This window comes from Narcine bancroftii, chromosome 7 (assembly GCF_036971445.1).
Source record: "Narcine bancroftii isolate sNarBan1 chromosome 7, sNarBan1.hap1, whole genome shotgun sequence".
Lineage (NCBI taxonomy): Eukaryota > Metazoa > Chordata > Chondrichthyes > Torpediniformes > Narcinidae > Narcine > Narcine bancroftii.
Genome location: NC_091475.1, coordinates 177,933,733 through 177,952,396, shown reverse-complemented (window position 1 = coordinate 177,952,396; position 18,664 = coordinate 177,933,733). Strand labels below are relative to the sequence as shown.

General features: G+C 41.9%; 1 protein-coding gene, 1 long non-coding RNA gene and 2 other non-coding genes across 4 annotated transcripts in view; 1 reads left to right on the top strand and 3 right to left on the bottom strand.

The window, feature by feature from the left end:
• Positions 1–18,275, top strand: part of LOC138739440 (uncharacterized) — a 29,251-nt gene extending 10,976 nt beyond the window's left edge. The window contains exons 3-4 of the long non-coding RNA XR_011342243.1: positions 14,292–14,418; positions 15,509–18,275. This is a non-coding gene — a long non-coding RNA (uncharacterized lncRNA). The remainder of the gene's footprint in view (positions 1–14,291; positions 14,419–15,508) is intronic.
• On the bottom strand, positions 1,643–13,249 carry rpl21 (ribosomal protein L21). The gene is made up of 6 exons (XM_069891485.1): positions 13,184–13,249; positions 12,725–12,803; positions 7,841–7,902; positions 5,210–5,322; positions 2,408–2,558; positions 1,643–1,768 (listed from the first exon to the last, which is right to left on the bottom strand). Exons 2-6 carry the CDS (start codon positions 12,789–12,791, stop codon positions 1,679–1,681), a joined length of 483 nt encoding a protein of 160 aa, XP_069747586.1. The 5' UTR covers positions 12,792–12,803; positions 13,184–13,249; the 3' UTR covers positions 1,643–1,678.
• LOC138740223 (small nucleolar RNA SNORA27) lies at positions 4,038–4,167 on the bottom strand. The gene has a single exon (XR_011342755.1). It is a non-coding gene; the product is annotated as a small nucleolar RNA SNORA27 (small nucleolar RNA).
• LOC138740220 (small nucleolar RNA SNORD102) lies at positions 12,235–12,310 on the bottom strand. The gene has a single exon (XR_011342752.1). It is a non-coding gene; the product is annotated as a small nucleolar RNA SNORD102 (small nucleolar RNA).
• Positions 18,276–18,664: the final 389 nt, after the last annotated feature.

Below are 18,664 nucleotides of genomic sequence, written 5' to 3'. Positions count from 1 at the left end.
AACCATTAACATTCACCTTCACAAAGGCATCAAATCCCTGGTCAGCCCACCAGCAATGCCACCTATCTTATGTATCAAAGTTTTCAACCAGGATTAAACACATCTCCAGTAAGAGTAAGGTGGCAGTTGATGCCCTGTCTCAAGCAGTATGTACCCTCTCTCCAGGTGTGGAGATGGTGCTTGCCAAAGCTCAGCACCAGGAGAATGAACTCCCACCTTATAGATCTGCTGTCACAAGCCTGCAACTCAAGAATGTTGTCTTTCGGCAACAAGGTACCACTCTCCTGTGCAACATTTCTACAGGTCTGCATGGAGATGTTGCATTTTCAATGCCATTCACAGACTGTCCCATTCCTTCATTGAAGCGATGGTCTGCCTGAGAGCTGACAAGGTTGCATGGCATGGACTCAAAAAGCAAGTCACGTACTGGGCAAATACATGCAGACTGCCAATCTGCAAAAAGTGCAAAGGCACATAAAGGCGCCACTTCAGCCTTTCCAGCCACCTCAGCACAGATTCGGCCACATGCATGTTGACATTGTTGGCCACTTCCAGTGTCAAGCGGGTCTAGGTACGTGTTAACAGTCATCGACAGATTAATCAGGTGGTTGGAGGCAGTTCCTATGACACTCATTGACCAATTAATGCGCCAGAGCTTCTATTTCTGCCTGGGAATCTGTTTGGCCTACCCATACATGTCACCTCCAACAGAGGCCCAGTTTACCTCCACGCTCTGGGACGTTTTGTCACGACTGCTGGGAATGCAGCTCCACCTGTAATCAATGGCCTGGTGGAGCAGTTCCATTGGCACATGAAGGCTGCACTGATGCCCACCTCCAGGGAGCTGATCGGGCAGATGAGCTGCCCTGGATCCTCCTGGGAATAAGAACAGCACCCAAAGAGGATCTCAGCTCATCAGCAGAGTTGGTTTATGGAGCTCCATTCACTGTACTTGAGGAGTTCGTGCCTGCAGCACAGACAGGAGATGCCACTAACCGAAGTCTTAGGCAGACTGTGGGAGTGGCTTGGAAAATTGGCCAGTTTCCACATCAAGGAATGGAACAATTACACCCTTCACCCTAAGGGGCTCCAGAGACTGAGTTTGTGCGTAGTGCACATGGGCCACTCTTAGAGGCTGTATGAAGCCCCCTTCAGAGTGCTACAAAACAATTGTATAACTTGTGTACTGGATATGGGGGGGAACATCCAGAGACATTTATGATTGACTGACTAAAGCCTGCTCATCTCCACCTTGATCGGCTCTTGCCAAGACCCCCGATGCGAAGGCGCAGACTGCCCCCAAAGAGGAGTGGACAGTAATGGCAACAGAGGATTAGCCTCCTATCACTGGCTCACCAGGGGCTTAATCAAACCAGCTTGGGAGGTTCCAAATGACATCATGATGCAATGTCATTTGAAACGCACTGGGTTTTAAAAAGCTGCGTGACTGTTTAAATAAACGACTTTTACTGAACTTCGACTTGACTACGTCTGATCATTTTCTCATTCTTCATTTTGCACTGTGACACAGTTGCTACATTCTCACTTTAATCATGAAAGACCAGCAGTCACAGAACCCCAACCCTATCCAAGCCAGCAAGGTGTTAAGTTACGAAAGAATGCACAGAGTTAATACAGTGTATAAAATGAAGGAAATGTTTATTTGACTTCGTAGCAATTATGCCATGAACTCATATGGAATAGGCTCCAGCAGCTGTGGCTTGTTGACCTTGGTCCTCACAAAGTGAGCCTTCTGGGGCTCAGCAGGCTGGAAAGTAGAACAAAAATATCACAATTTTAGTTCAATTATGTTAATTTTATATTGCCCCAAAGTATGAAGCTTAGAATCTGATCCACAGTGAAATCATATTATCCATAACAGAGAAATTAGTGCATCTAGGTCAAACCAAATTACTTCACGAACATTTTTTTCTGCATTTATCTGGTTGTTTATATGCATTCAAATTAATGAAGACATCAACAACCCCACCTCCTTCCCTCACCAGTCAACAAATCTTTCTTAGTGACCAAAAGTAGAAAATATTTATGCCTTATAACAAGGTAGAGAAAAAATCTGTTGCGAAACTAACCACACGACATGGAGAAAGTGTTAACATATTGTGAACAAAATTTAGTTCTTCGTCACTTAAGCCCAAACAGAAATGGATTCCTCCCCATCACCTCAATCCCTTTCATTTTTACTCAGTTTCACCCTTTGGTTTCATTGTATCCCGGATTCAGAGCACAATATTTGAAATATATAAAATGTGTCGGAATAATGCTCAGACTAACAGGACGGGCTTGCTTTTTACACCCAATAAAACCAACCCTAACTGTTCAAGTGCTGATAAATATCCCTATTGTACTTTGAACGGTCACCAAAGATGTTTCATACAAGTGTCCTTACCTTGCGTTTCAGATCAACCCAGGTGCACTTCTCCTTGGCCTCTTTCTTTGCCAGTTCATTTGCTTTCACACGAAGCAGAAAACTGTCCCTGCTTTTTGAATGCTTAATGTGCTCAATACGCACATTAATTCTTTTGGCGAGGATCTTGCCCCTAGAATACAAATCAAAGAAAATGAATCAGAATGCTACAGTAGCTAAAATAATTACCTGAAGTACACAATTTGAAATGCCTACAATGTTACATGATACAGAATGGCAGTTAGAATTGGCAACTAGCAATGCTTTTACACTGTCAGTGATAAGAGTTGAAATTTGGTGCTGTCTGTAAGGAGTTTATATGTTCTCCCCGTGCATGCGTGGTTTTCCTCCAGGTGCTCTGGTTTACTCTACCCTTCAAAACATAAGACTTTCAGGTTAACTGGGGTATTTGGCCAGCATGGGCTCATGGGGTAGAAGGGCCCGTTACCATGCTATAGGTCTAAATTAAAAAAAACACTATTTAAATATAAATTTAAATATAAAATAATACAAAATACGGATCAAGGAAAAACAATTCAAAATTTTAACAAGTACATTTTAATTAAGCTTGGTGCATCAGGCCCTATTAAATTATTCAATATAGTTAAATAAACACTGAAATTTTTAATTTACAATTACATGAAGTATAAGGAGTATTAAGTTGGTTATGACATAATTCTTTGCATATTTTGGATACAATTAAAAAATAAGATATTGGGAGAAACCAATTTCTTTACCAAGCTTTGTAAAGATGTCAGCGCTGCCGCTGGTGTGGACCCGTGGGGAGCGGAGATGCAGCGCTCCTGCGGGGTCCAGCCACCTAGTTGACTGCTGTTGGCTCTGCATGGGCTTGGAATGGCTCACTGAGGGAGCCGACAGTGGTTTTGAGATCCTACAACCTCTGGGTCTGCGCCCAAAATAGTGGTGCCTATTAATCGGCAGCAGCCATGAGGGGTTGCAGACTCCTGGAAACCAGAGAACTGGAGCGGGGGACTACAGGTCAGAAGGATCTCCCCCAGTCTGAAAAGCAGAAAGACAACCCACGGGACTGTGACCACAGAGGTGGACCAGTGAAGGGGCTGTGTGGCTGAGGGACTAGTGTGGCAGGCTGCTGGTGACTTGAGGCGAGGCACCCACAGAAGCTGTGGGCTTCTGGAGATTGCCGTCAGGAGACTAGCGCCGTCTTGCAGATTGCTGGAGACTGGCTCTAACTGGCCGGAGGAGTACCAGGTATCGGAACCGGGACATGAGGGGGCGCCGAAGGGTCTCTGATCATTGTCAGAGGTTCAGATCTGGAACTCAGGTCACCAATGGTTTGGACTGGACTCTGGGTGGCTGCAGAAGCACTGGAGGCAAATCTACGGACACTTGACTTTGGAGGGTTGGGGTGGGGGGGGGAAGAGGATTCTCTTTCTCTGACTGTAAGAAACGTAAGAGGAGTTTAGGCAGTTTCTGCTGGAGGTGAATCTGTCTGCCTTGCAGCAGGCAAAAAGGAATTTCATGTAGTAGGACACTGTTTTATTACTCGGACAGTAAATGAATATCGAAACCAAACGTTATAATTTTGAAGGACAGACCAAAAGGTACAACAACTCTACCTTGCAATATTCATAAATGTTCCTAGTGGTAGAAACCAAGTAAAATAAAATATACTTGGCTTTCAAAAAAAAGGACATCTTGATTTACCCCACTTGAATGACCAATAAAGACACACATCTCATTGGCAAAGTGAAGAGGGGCGACATGAAATAGTTTACATTTACACCCAAACATTCAAATTTTATATTTTTATCTGCTGCATTATTCCTTTTTTAGATCTTAGGAACAATCATCTGTTAAATTCTTCTAGAATCCATCTGACTGTCACCAACATGTATTCTGACAGACACCTTTCTCCTCCTCTTCACATTCCTTCCACAGAAAAGTTCCTGGGTCTAGAATACAGATTACAGTAAAAAAAACCATGCAAGTTCTCAAAACCAACCTACTCACATGACCTCACCCAGCACCCAATATTTCAGAAATCCCAATGAAACGTGGCTCATTAATTCAGAATGTGATCCTAGGATGCAAGTAGATTGTGCAGCTGTAGCCCAAATTATAGGTTAGAAAAGCTGCCAGAGTCAAGACTTGGATCCAGAACACTAGTGATCAGGGGCACAAATAGATTTGTGGCTGGAGCCTGGGTCCAGAATGCTTTCATATTTGCTGCTTCCTTTAATCACCAGGCCTAATGGGAAATACTGCATAATATATTAAAAATAACATTTGGGGATTAACACCAAAGTTCTGAAAAATAATCTAGAGCTATCAAAGTTCTGAGGATGTGGATTACACATATTTTACTTCATTTTCACACCTTACCTTTTCCATCTAGATCAGGATGGCACACCTTTTACTATTTAATTTAGACATACAGCATGGTAACAGGCCATTTCGGCCCACAAGAACATACCGGGGTGGGGGTGTAGGTTAATTGGACAGCACTACTCGTGGGCAGAAACAACCCATTACTCTGCTGTATGTCCAAGTTAAAAGGTTGGCCACCCCTGATCTAGATCAAATCCCATTCCTGAATACTGCCACTTACTGGTAAAGTCACTGTTGCCACTGAGGGCCCCAAGAATATTCCTTTGCCACAGTGCTTTAAAAAAAAATCAAAATCTTTCAATTAGCCTTCCAAGCAACTCTCAATGGCTTGGTGACAAACTTTCTGATCAATCCTCCTCATTATTCTGGAACATTTTCTGATATTAAAAAAAGTACCAAACCCTTTGTACTCACTTGACTTGCTTGTTGATAATAATGCCTACAGCATGTTGTGTAACGTTGTAAATTCTTCCAGTCTTCCCATGATAACATTTGTGGGGCATGCCCTTTTGAACAGTGCCTGTGCCCTAAAGGGAAAGGTAGTTTAGTGAATTTTGAAATAAATTCAAAAAAGCCATACGAAAGAAAAACATCCAAATAAAAGTTAATATTTATTTTAAGGCACTCCCATCTACCGTGATGAAATGCTTTGAGAGGTTAGTCATGGTCAGAATGAACTCGTACCCAAGACTTAGACCTACTACAATTCGCCTACCGCCACAATGCCAGATGCAATCTCATTGGCTCTCTACTCAGCTGTGGATCACTTAGACAACATCAAAATGCTATTTTTCATCGATTGCAGCTCAGCTTTCAACACCATTAACCCCTTGGTACTGGTTAGCAAGCTCCAAAACTGGTGCCTCTGCACCTCCCCCTGCAACTGGATCCTTGACTTTCCTCATTGGAAAACCAATCAGTGTGAATCATTAATGTCTCCTCACTGAATCAACACAGGCGCATCTCAAGGTTGCAGTCTTAGCCCACTGCTCTACTCTCTCCACATACGACTGTGTGGCTAGGCACAATTCCAATGCCATCTACTAAATTTGCTGTTGAAGCCACAGTTGTCGGCAGAATCTCAGATGGCAATGAGGAAGCATTTGAGTGAGAAAGAGCAGCCAGTTGAATGGTATCACAACAACCTTCCACTCAACTAAACAAAGGAACTGACTGTGGACAGAAAAACTAAAGAAAGGATTGTGAACTTCAGGAATGGGATCAAGACACAAACCAGTCCTCAAGAGGTCAGCAGTGGAAAGGGTAAAGAACTTCAAATTCCTGGGAGTCAACATCTCTGAAGATTTATTGTGGAACTTTCATGTCAATGCAACTACGGAGACTTGCTAGCAGTTATACTTCATTAGGTTTTTGAGATCTGGTATGTCACTAAAGACACTTGAATATTCCTACAATCATACTGTGGAGAGCATTCAGACTTGTTGCATCAGTTTGGTATGAGCCCCTTTCACACTTGCAAGTGATCCCAGGAATTAATCGCCAAACGGCCTTTAACGTATCTACTGTGAAAGCAGAATCAACTCGGTGTCAGATGATGTCATCTCACACCAGGGATCGACGGCCTCGACCCATTGGGCAATATCTGGCATCTGCAGCCATTAACGTTGTAATCAGGCAAGTGTGAAACAGGTAATTGCATTGTGGCATTGAAATGACTGAAGTTTTTGTGAGTATAGGAACATAAAGATTAAAATGAAGGTATAAACTTTGCCATGGAAAAATCACAGGGGTGGAGGGAGGAGACAGGAAATAAATAGCAATAGAGGACAATTTTTAAACAGTGTGGGAACATTGGTAGCGCTAAGTGCACAATTTATAAAGACCATGGGGAAAAAAAAAGCAATGGCAGACCTGACCTCCCAGAATGCCATGTGGAAGAGAAATCCCTTGATGAATGCTCCATGCCTGCAGCTGGGCATATAGGCCTTTTTCTGTCGCATGGAATACTGGGAGGCTTTTTCCCGCAGTATTTATAAATTGTACGTGATAGTGCTACCAACTTTCCCACGCTATATAAATTGTGTGCTATTGCTATTTATTGCTAGCACTTTCCCACTATCTCTTATAAAGGTTTATATAGGTTGGCACAACAACAGGGGCTGAAGGGCAAATATGTACTGTGATGTACATAAAGCTTAATTATGTTATGATTAATTTTGTTCAAATACAAGACCATAATAAATTGATCAGGATTTAGAGCAGGTCCACCATCGCTTGAGGCATCATGACGTCACCAGAAAATAGAACAGTCCTAACCCCGGGGATGGCTCCTTGCAATTGTGAAAGTATTCAGTGTTCTAGTTAGGAGCGGTCAAGTGAGAACAGCAAAACGCCATTCCTATCCCAGGACAATGAATGGCCAAATTAGTGGGCCATGGAGGTGCCAATGCACAGGAAGTGGCTAGAGTTGTGAACTTGCCTAATGCCATCATGGGCATTCATTAGTTTTCACTCCATTAAAGACATCTAGGAGAGGTGATGTCTCAAGAAAGCAGCCTCTATCATTAAAGACCCTCACCACCCAGGCCATGCCTTCTTCTACCATCAGGAAGGGAGTAGAGGAGGAGCCTGCAGATGAACACCAAACTGTACAAAAACAGCTTCTTCCTCTCCGCATTAAATTTCTGAATGGACAATGAACCACAAACACTACCTCAACTTTTCTCTTCCTTTGCACTAATTTATTTACTTTTAAAGATTATAATTTATAGCAATTTTTGCACCTGTGACACTGCCGCAAAACAATGAATTTCATGACACGTTCATGGCAATAAATTCTGATTCTTATTTATTCCCTTTTAATTTAATTAGTCTACTAATTTACAAGTACCCATTTGGCTGCAGTAAGGAAGAACTTCTGTGCCGATGTACATTGTGCAATGTGGATGACATTAATATTATTGCTTCCACAAAAAAATACTTAAAACATCCAATTAATTGGGATAATTTTTGCTGCAAAATAACTCAAACAAATACTACCAAGATTTCCTTAAACATCAAAACTGCAAAATATATTTTAAATACCTTGATATCAACAATATCTCCCTTCCTGTAGATACTGAAGTACGTAGAGAGGGGAATAGGTCCTAAAAAAATAAATTTTACAATTAAATGTAGCATGTGAATAGTTTAAAAAAAAAAATCAGAGTACAATCCAATACAATTAAACTACATATTTTTTTCCTCACTACATAGATGAGCAGAATTCCCTTAGTGTCCTCATGTATAGTAGTTCTATTACAAATTGGTCCATGGTGGTGCTGCTGTCTTTGTGCCTTGGTCCCTGGCTCAATCTGATTTCAAATACTTAATACAGTATGCACATTCCCTCTGTTGACCACGGGTTTCCCCCAGGTACTCGTTTTCACCCATATTCCAAAAGATACGCAAGTTGGTACATTAATCAACCATTGTAAATTGCCCATTGTGCATGCACAAGTAGTAGAATCTAGAGTTGATGGCCGCTTTCAGGTGCTTGGATGCAGATAATGTGCTGGCAGACATGGCTGGGGGAGGGCAGCGGGGACGTTCAGGTGGCTGCGTCAAAGCGAACGCTGGCTCCTGTGGACTGTGGCCGTAGTTCCACTGCCGCTTTCAGGTGCAATGGGGTATTCTCCGAACTGGAGAATATACCTAGAGGAGGAGGGTTAGGTAAGTGCTCCTCCTGGCCGGGTTCTCCACTTTCAGAGGCCACCTGACAGCCGCATTGGAGTACAATAGGCGGCTTTACATCGGGGTATTTTGGCCACCTGAAAGAGCCTGATAACATGGGGGAATAAAATTGGATTATGTGTAAATAGGTAGTTGGTCAGGATGTACTCAAAGGAGTAAAGTGTATGTTTCTGGGATATATCTCACTCCAAGATTATAAGATTAATATAATCCCTGAATATCAAAAGATCCAGTTTGAGAATTGTGAAAATGTCAAAGTGAACATTTGCCAACCATGCATCAAGATTTTTCACAAAAAAAGTGTTTAAGCACTTAGTGGTTAATGCAATACTATTACAATACCAGCTGTATGTCTAAATTAAAAAATGCAAATGTAAAATTATACATTTAGAAAGCAGTCAGGCTCACTCAGGCACTATTAGAGAAATTTCAAATATATTTCAAGGAGGAATTGTGTGCCATTCTGGCCACCAGCTACAGGATGGGCTGCTGAAAAGATTCACAAGAATGTTCATGGGAATGGTGGGCTGGAATTAAAAGGAGAGGCTGGACAGGCTAGGATTTGTTTCTGGAGTTTGAGGCCAAGAGGGGACCTACGAAGTATACAAAATCACAGCCATTTTGACAGCCAGGGCAGGATACATCCCAGAAACAAACTTTTTACTCCAGGGTTGGGGAAATCTAAAACTATGGGGCATAGATACAAGTAAGACTTAGTAGCAGTTTCCTTTCTCCACATCCTGCACTATTTGATTATCCCCAAACTGTTGCTTCATCGTCACATTTATGTTACTATTACACAATCTGCTATACCAGTGGTATTCAAACTGTCCCCCTAAAATCACACTCCACCTTAAGCAATCCCTTTGCCATAGTGCTGTGATTAATAAGGGATTGCTTATGGTGGTGTGTGAGTAGAAAGAAAAAGTTTGAAAACCACCGTTTTAATGGTACCCAATTGACTCATCACGTGCATGGCTTCATAGGTCCAAAGGAAATGAGCTAATGACAATTTTTCTCAAGCAAAATATTTCAGTAACAATTAGGTCCAGAGCAGTGATTCTCAACCTTCCCTTCCCACTCACATACCACCTTAAGCAATCCCTTACCAATTACAGAGCACTTATGGCATAGGGATTGCTTAAAGTGAAATGTCAGTTTAGGAGGGCAGCTTGAAAATCACTGTGCTACACAAATCAAATTGAGTTAAATGTGAAACTCTGCAGACACAGTGATTGAAGGAAAAATACAATGCTGGAGAAACTCAGATGACCAAAGAGCAAGTATACCGGACAATAAAACCATTCATTCAGCATTTAAAAGGGTACTTCTCTTCCACCCCTTCCCCCCACAAGGGTTGTAGGTATATGGAACAAGCTACCAGATCTGGTAAATGCAGGTACAATTGTAACATTTGTAAAGATTTGTAAGAATTTAGGCCAAATGCAAGCAAATGAGATTTAATTGGGTGAACAATTTGCATGGCGTGGACAAGTTGGGCTGAGAGCCTGTTTCCATGATGTAAAACTAAATTGTGAAGGGGATTGAAATGAAATAGGTTATGCTGCACATGGAGCGGAGCAGGTCTTGCCTTATGAGAAAACAGCCTGCTTGCTATGCAATTTTATTTTGTTCTGTGTCTCAAATTTTTATGTAGCAATTTGTGAATTTCGCAAAATCAAATTTCCATTACCCAAACTGCCATGTTGGGGAAGGGGTGTCACTTGTAAAGGACATTGAGTGCTCTAGATGTGGTCTTGACAATGTAGTAATGGTATCCTATTGGAAGATTGCACTGGAAACTATTCAATGAGTTTTACTAATTTAAACTAATTTCTTGAGTGATCAGGTTCCCCCTAAAGAGTAAGTTGAACAGGCTAGGTCTGTATTTAAGTTTGGAAAAAAAAATGAGAGAACTTGAATGAAGCAGAAGATCCTTAGTCTTGACAGGATGGGCGGAGAGGATGCTCCTTACAAGTGCTGACCTATATAAACCTACTCCATGATTAATCTAATTCTCCCCCCTCACACCTGGAAAACTTAATTATTCTTGCATCCATGTGCTTATCCCAGTCTTTTAAACATCTCTATTGTATCAGCATTCATGCCCACCAACCCCCCCCCCCCCCCCCCACAGCAGTGTGTTCCAGGCAGCTGCCAGTGTAAAAAAAAAACAAGCCATCTCTGACGTTTCCCAAAACTTTCCTCCACTCACTTTACACAGATGTCCTTTGGTATTGGTGCTGAATGTTCACTCTCTCTACAACCCTTGTATTCTTTTTGTCTCTTGTCCAAAGCCCTAGCTCACTCAACTTTTGTACACAAGAAATGTTCTCCAATCCAAATAGCATCCGGGTAAATCTCCCCTGTGTCCTCTCCAAACCTTCCACAGCTTTTCCATAATGAAGTAACTAAAAACAGAACACTTCAAGAGTAGTTTTTTTCTAGTGCTTCATTACCTCATGGCTCTTTAACTAAATCTGACTATGGCTAGTACAACCCTTTTGACTTGCCTCTCACAAAACTATGCTGACTATCCCAAATACTACTTTTCCAAAGGCTTGTCAATCCTGTCCTCAATAGTTTGCCCACCAGTTGGAAGACTAATTGGTCTATAGTTACCAGAATTACCCCTATTACCTTTGGTGCAAAAATCTAGAACTGGGATCACAGTTTAAAATAGAGAGCTGCCCATTTATTTGAAATCTATGCATCCAGCTGCGCTGGGTGGGTCACGTCTCCAGAATGGAGGACCATCGCCTTCCCAAGATCGTGTTATATGGCGAGCTCTCCACTGGCCACCATGACAGAGGTGCACCAAAGAAGAGGTACAAGGACTGCCCAAAGAAATCTCTTGGTGCCTGCCACATTGACCACCGCCAGTGGGCTGATATCGCCTCAAACCGTGCATCTTGGTGCCTCACAGTTCGGCGGGCAGCAACCTCCTTGGAAGAAGACTGCAGAGCCCACCTCACTGACAAAAGACAAAGGAGGAAAAACCCAACACCCAACCCCAACCAACCAATTTTTCCCTGCAACCGTGTCTGCCTGTCCTGCATCGGACTTGTCAGCCACAATTGAGCCTGCAGCTGACGTGGACATTTACCCCCTCCATAAATCTTCGAAGCCAGGCCAAAGAAGAAAAGATGCATTTAGACATACAGCACGGTTACAGGTCCTTTCAGCCCATGAGCCTGTGCTGCCCAATTACCCAACAACTCCCATTACATTTTTGAACAGTGGGAGAAAACTGGAGCACTCAGAAAAACCACACAGATACAGGGAGAAAGTACACTCATTACAGACAGCACAGGATTTGAACCCTAATTCTGGTTGCTTGCGGAGCAAGTGTTGCACTAATGGCTGTGCTAACTATGGTGTCCAAAATGCAAGACCTAAATTACAATTTTTAAATTGTCAAAACTAATGAATGCCTTTGGAACTCTTGAAAGACCCGTGGAAAGAGAGATTTGGATAATTTTAAGGGAGAGCCAGATCGATCATAAATGCAGCAGCAGGGGTGGAAAGACAAATACAGCCAAGAGTTGAGATTACAATGAAATAAACTACAATCTTATGAAATGCTGGTGCAGATATAAAGAATTAAGTGACCTACTCCTAAATAATGAATGTGAACCAACTAATTTTCGAAGGAAAAACATTGGAGGATAAAGCTTTTAATAATTTTCTTCAGAATGTTAATTCACCCATACAATTTTCAATTAAAACTAATCAAAGTTCTAAAATGCTCTCAGCACCGGTGAAATAATCTGTTCATTTTGCCACAAAGGGCAATCAAACGAGTTGAATCATCATCGAGCACTATTTTAAGAACAAATTATACACTAACATTATCAATCAAATATAAACTCTACATTCGTCAAAGGACAGAGGGATAAGAAGGCAGGCATTACTCAGTGCACTTATCTTGAATTAAAAAACGAAATTATTCAAATGGTTAAGCACATCATGTGCATTACACCATGTGGTCAATTTCCATTTCTCTTCTAAATAATCTTTCAGCTATCTCCTGATCTTGAGCAGCTGCAAGAATAGATTGGGTTTTCTAAAACTCCCTGAAATTGGGTTTAATACCCAGGAAAGTCAGTAGAGTCGATTAAGTAAACATGGAGAGACAATGTTTTTATTACTTAAAAGTTCTTTCTCACAGCAACGCAATTTTTATGAAAATGTCTCAGGATAGGTAATTATAATAAAGAAAATAAGGATTCCCACCGTGTTTGCGGAAAGGCCTTGCGAACATATATCGCGTTCCCCTCCTTTTACCCTTGGTGTTTGTCATCTTGGAGGTTCACTAGAAAGGAATAGATGAGAGCTTTAATTTATTGACAATCTCTAACGGTAGCGCGGCAAGAATGAATATAGGTAACCAAATAATGATGATCGTAAAAAGTAGACATTTAAGATTTAAACTGGGTCTGTCCGAGCCGCGCTTTGGTACAACTTCTCATCCTCCGCAGGAACCTCCCCTTCCCCTCCCGCCGCCACATGTTCAGGCCTCATTCCAGCGGCAAACACCAGTAATCGGCCTAAAATCCAAGCTCCAGCCCCGTACCGCCATAACCCCACACGTATTAACATCCGAGAGCCTCCCAAAAAAGCCGCACCAAACTATCTTGCATATATTTCTGCCACTTTATCCGTGATCCGAACGCAGACCCTGCCTAACACTACCTGCAAAATGGCACCGCTCGGCGGAAAGGGAGAGCGCTCGGGGACCTCACACTCGAGGCAGGGCAATGATAGCGGACTAACCCACGCCTGACCAGAAACACTACCTGCAAAATGGCACCGCTCGGCGGAAAGGGAGAGCGCCCGGGGACCTCACACTCGAGGCAGGGCAATGATAGCGGACTAACCCACGCCTGACCAGAAACACTACCTGCAAAATGGCACCGCTCGGCGGAAAGGGAGAGCGCCCGGGGACCTCACACTCGAGGCAGGGCAATGATAGCGGACTAACCCACGCCTGACCAGAAACACTACCTGCAAAATGGCACCGCTCGGCGGAAAGGGAGAGCGCCCGGGGACCTCACACTCGAGGCAGGGCAATGATAGCGGACTAACCCACGCCTGATCAGAAAACCCCGCTATCCTTAGGTTCACAACTACGACACATGCACATCTCCACGCAAGCACCATGGAAAGATAGCAAATCCACACGATATTAAAATAACACAGCCAGATTGTTTTAAGGACCCAGCGGCTAATCTGAGGTCACGAGGGTTGACGTTCCGACGTTGGAAGATGGTGTGGATCCATTTGGTTCGAGATAAGCGTGATCTTTAAAACAAGAATAACTTCTTAGAGTTTTCTCAAAGATAAGGGGTTTTTGAATATTCTCGCTATATAGTGTGCGGAATTGTAGGAGTTTATAAACAGATTATTTTAATTGTAGGAGTTTAGAAACAGTTACTATTTTAATGGTAGTGTGAGAGATGAGTAAACTAATATGAAAATATGAGAGATGAAGAAAGCTAGTATGGATCTATGTGTAATGAATAAACACCCAACTTTGCATTGTTGTATAATAAATGTTCTTTGTTCTCAATTTTTGTCTCGAGCAAATTCTGTGAAGCTACTTCTGTTTCTCACAGAATTATATTTACAGTACAAGGAAACAAATCTGAGCTCACGTTGAACTCCTCTCTATTCTCGGGGTGAATTTAAACTACTGTGGAAATATGAATGTTTCAAGTTAGTTACTGCAATCATGAAAGGTCAATAGTGTCAGCTTATTTAAAAATGTTGATCCCAATGACTATATCATTCTTAATTTCAGAATTCAACTCTGGTGAGAGAATCCCCACTGAGCACAATCTGTTCTGGCAGCTGCTCAAGATCATGGAACAAAAACAACCCAGACTTATAAAGCACCTGTGGGTAGAAAATATCCCAAGGCTCCCAAGGTGATGAAACAGAATTTTTTTCAATGTTGTTTCTCTCTCCACAATAGCTGCCTGACCTACTGACCATTTACAACACTTTCTGTTTTAATCCGGTGCTTCGTAGGAATTTTATCACATAAAAATTCATGGCCAGCTATATATTAGGGCAGACTTTTTTTTTTTGGTTTCAATCATTATGTTTATTTCTAGGTTTATTACAGATAACTTTTTTTTTTTTTTTTTTAATTTTTTATTTTTCACACCATAAATCACAATAGCCATGATATACACTTTTTCTTTTCCACACATTTACAGTGACTTTTTCTCCCTCCCCCCTCCCTCCTCCCAAGCCACCCCCCCATCCCTCCCCCCTCTCATCCATTTTAGTTATACAATCTAGGTTGCATTAATTCAGTTAGACAATGTTGTCATTCAACAAAAATACACCAGAAATTCTACTGAGTCCATTTTTTTCTTCTCTTCTCCTTCCATCAACTTAGGTAATGTTTGTTCCCGGTAGGTTTTCGCTATTGTATTTAATGTAAGGCTCCCATACTTGTTCGAATATTTCAATATTATTTCTTAAACTATATGTTATTTTTTCTAATGGAATACATTTATTCATTTCTATATACCATTGTTGTATTTTCAAATTATCTTCCAATTTCCAGGTTGACATAATACATTTTTTTGCTACAGCTAGGGCTATCTTAACAAATCTTTTTTGTGCATCCTCCAAGTCAATTCCAAATTCTTTATTTTTTATGTTACTTAGGAGAAAGATCTCTGGATTCTTTGGTATATTGTTTTCTGTTATTTTATTTAATATCTGATTGAGATCATCCCAAAATTTTTCTACTCTCTCACATGTCCAGATTGCATGAATTGTTGTTCCCCTTTCTTTTTTACATCGAATATTAGGGCAGACTTGACCGAAGCTAGAGAGGTAGCGTTTGGGAGAGAAATTCAAGGGCAGTTAAAGAGATGTTTTTGGTGGAGTTATTCTATCTTTAATGCCTGAGTGTCCATATTAATGTAAAAATAACATTCCTGTTGTACATTGGTTGAAGTTCCCAGCTCCATCTCACACCCAATCTTTTCAACTTTTCAGCCCACTTGTAATAGATACAAAGCAAATCGAGGATGTGTTCTGCCTTGTTATCAACTACTCATTCTGTTTAATGAGTCAGACCAAATGACATTGACATTTCTACATACAGTAAAAATGGCAATTAAACTCAAATAGGAGAGATTCGTGTTTCCTCACATTTTCATATTTGGCTGGTGAAAAGATCACCCTCTGTATCAGTATCACAGTTTCACAGAGAAAGTGCTGGTGCTGAACCTAACAAGAGACTTGCACATTTGTTCAAGATTCCTTTATTGTCATCTAATGGTACAGAACATGTGATATTACACAAATCTGCAGTCTCAGCAGCCACATAGACTCCTGTTTGATCCATCTGCAATCGAGCTCCAGATCCAAACCTCCTACACGATCAGGAAGCCTTCAATGACCACAGCCCTTCTGGAGCCCTTCATGACCTCAGCACCCACTCGTGTCCCGGTTTCAATACCAGCAGCCCATGCAGGCCCCCTGGCCACAAGTTGTCCAGAGCCAGTGTGGGCCCCTCACTGGACTGCTGCTATGGTTACCATCTTGTAGGTTTGTCTCCTCTGCTTTTCCTTCTCAATTGGGGGGTGGCGGTGGCATGCTCTTCCTGATATACTGCGCAGGTCTGCTGCTCCTCAGAGACTGCAATCCCTCATGGCTGCTGCCAAGCACAGGCATCTTGGGCACAGACCAACTAAATTAATAGTTTCCCAAAAAAGCAACGTTATGGCTTCTTTACCTGCATAACCACGGCTGAGGTGAGGTGAATCCACACAAGATAGCAAGACCAGACAACATACCTGGTCATGTACTGAAGTACTGCGTTGACCAATTGATGGAAGTCTTCACAGACATCTTCAACAACTCACTACTGCAGTCCATCGTTGTTGCATGGTTCAGGGCAGCCACCATCCCGGTACGTAAGAGGGCAACAATAACAGGCCTCAATAACTAGTGCCCTGTGGCACTGACCTCTACCATTATGAAATGTTTTTAGCATCTGGTGTTGGAACACATCAAAGCACCCCTCCGAGAAAAGCTGGACCTATTTCAATTCGCCTATAGAAGAAATTGTTCCACAGATAATGCTATAGCCTTGAACCTTCATTGTGTTCTGACCCACTTGGGGAATAGTGCCTTATATGCCTGACTGCCATTCATTGACCAGCTTGGCACTTAATACAATCATTTCCCAGAGCCTGGTGGAGAAGCTATCCTTATTGGGACTCAACACCCCTCTCTGTAACTGGAAATACCACAGTCTCTCTGGGTTGGTAGCAGAGTATCGAGCACTTTCACGCTGAGCATTGGTGCACATCAGGCTCAGCCCGCTCCTGTTCATGTTACTGACCTACGAATGCATCGCCAGATCCAGCTCCAAAAGTGTCATCAAGTTTGCAGATGACTCAATGGTAGTTGACCTTATCAGCAACAACGATGAGTTGCACTACAGCGAAGAGGTGGAAAATCTTTGGATGTGGTGCAAGAGTAACAAACTGAGTATTCTGTCCTCTGTGAAATCCCTCAGTGTGATAGTACAGATTCTATCACCAATCTGTATATGTACAGATTGTAGTGTAGGATGACTGTGATTGGCTGTGAGCTTAGCCACACCTACTGGCAGGTCTTAAAGGATTGCTCCTAGCCAGACCAGGTCATTCTGGACTGGTCGACCTACATGTGATATGCTCCAGTCTTTTAGTTACTGGCAGGTCTTAAAGGATTGCTCCTAGCCAGACCAGGTCATTCTGGACTGGTCGACCTAAATGTGATATACTCCAATCTTTTAGTTAATAAAAGCCTTGGTTTGGATCAACAAGTCTTTGGTTCTTTCTACGTGCTCTACACTCAGTAAAAGCACAAAGTGGACAAGACAAAAGGAGATGATCGTGCACTTCAGAAGGACCAGCAACAACCATCTTCCACTTCACATCAACAACTCAGTAGTGGAGAGAGCGGACAGCACCAATTTCCTTGGAGTTCACTTAACTAGTGACCTATTGTGGACACAACAACTCCTCATTTGTCAGAAAGGCGCGACAGTGACTGCACTTCCTGAGAAGACTGAAGTGGGCAAGGCCACCGGCCACCACTATGTCAAACTTCTATAGGAGCTCTATTGAGAGTGACCTGGCCAGTTGCATCACAGTGTGGTACGGTTGCTGCAGATAAATTAATCTGAGGTCCATTCACAGGACCATGTGTGGCAGAGAGGTTCACTGGAGTCTTCCTCCCCACCATTGATGTGATCTTCCAGGATTGTTGTCTGTACCCTGCACACAGCATTGTTTAGCTGCTTCCATTGGGAAAGAGATACAGGAGCATCAGAACCAGCATCACCAGGTTAAGGAACAACTTCTAACCACAGGCAATGAGAATGCTGAACAACCAAAGGAACTTCTCACACTCACCATCCAAGACTCTCATATTCATGAAACAATATCCATGGACAGTTATCGCTAATTAATTGACTCCCACAACTATTTTCTCCTCCCTCACCTTAGTGCCAGAAACAACTTTCCCTATAATCACTATAAATATATATATATATATATATATATATATGAATACTTGTCCTGCATATGCATTATTTGTCCGTTTATGTGTTATGTCTGTAACATATGGAAAAAGTGACTGTGCTCCTGAGAAATTATTTCTCCTAGTAATCATCTTGAAATAAAAGTACAAAGAGGAGGATTTTATAGTTGCAACCTTTTGTGTGAGTCAGGAACATTGGTGAAATAATGGAACCATATATTTGAATTGAAACTGTTAGGAATATATGCTGTCCCTCATAAATCTCTTCCTTCCCTTTTGGCTACACAATTTCCACCTTTATTTCAGTTAGCAATATCAGTATTTGCTTTTGATAATTACTATAGCTTTAATATCTGAACTGTCCCTTTTGATTTACCCATATTCATCCAACTTTAGCTCTCAAGTGTAATCCAGTACCCTTCAGATATTTGTTTACTACACCTGAAAGGAAATAACTTATTCCATGGACAAGACATTGTTGAGAATAACATGTAGGCTTATGTGTTAAATACTTCGAAATGTAATGTAATTGCTATGAACAATGAGAGTTCTTATTGTTGATTTCTGCTTGTAAAGTAATAAGTGAAATCACTACAAATGTGCTACTTCTTTTGA

Coding starts and splice junctions, on each gene's coding strand:
- rpl21 (XM_069891485.1), bottom strand. CDS start 12,791: ATGACAAACACCAAGGGTAAAAGGAGGGGAACGCGATATATGTTCGCA. Junction 7,903..12,724: donor AAGGCCTTTCCGCAAACACG/GTGGGAATCCTT, acceptor TTATTTTTTTAG/GACCTATTCCCCTCTCTACG. Junction 5,323..7,840: donor GAGATATTGTTGATATCAAG/GTATTTAAAATA, acceptor CTTTCCCTTTAG/GGCACAGGCACTGTTCAAAA.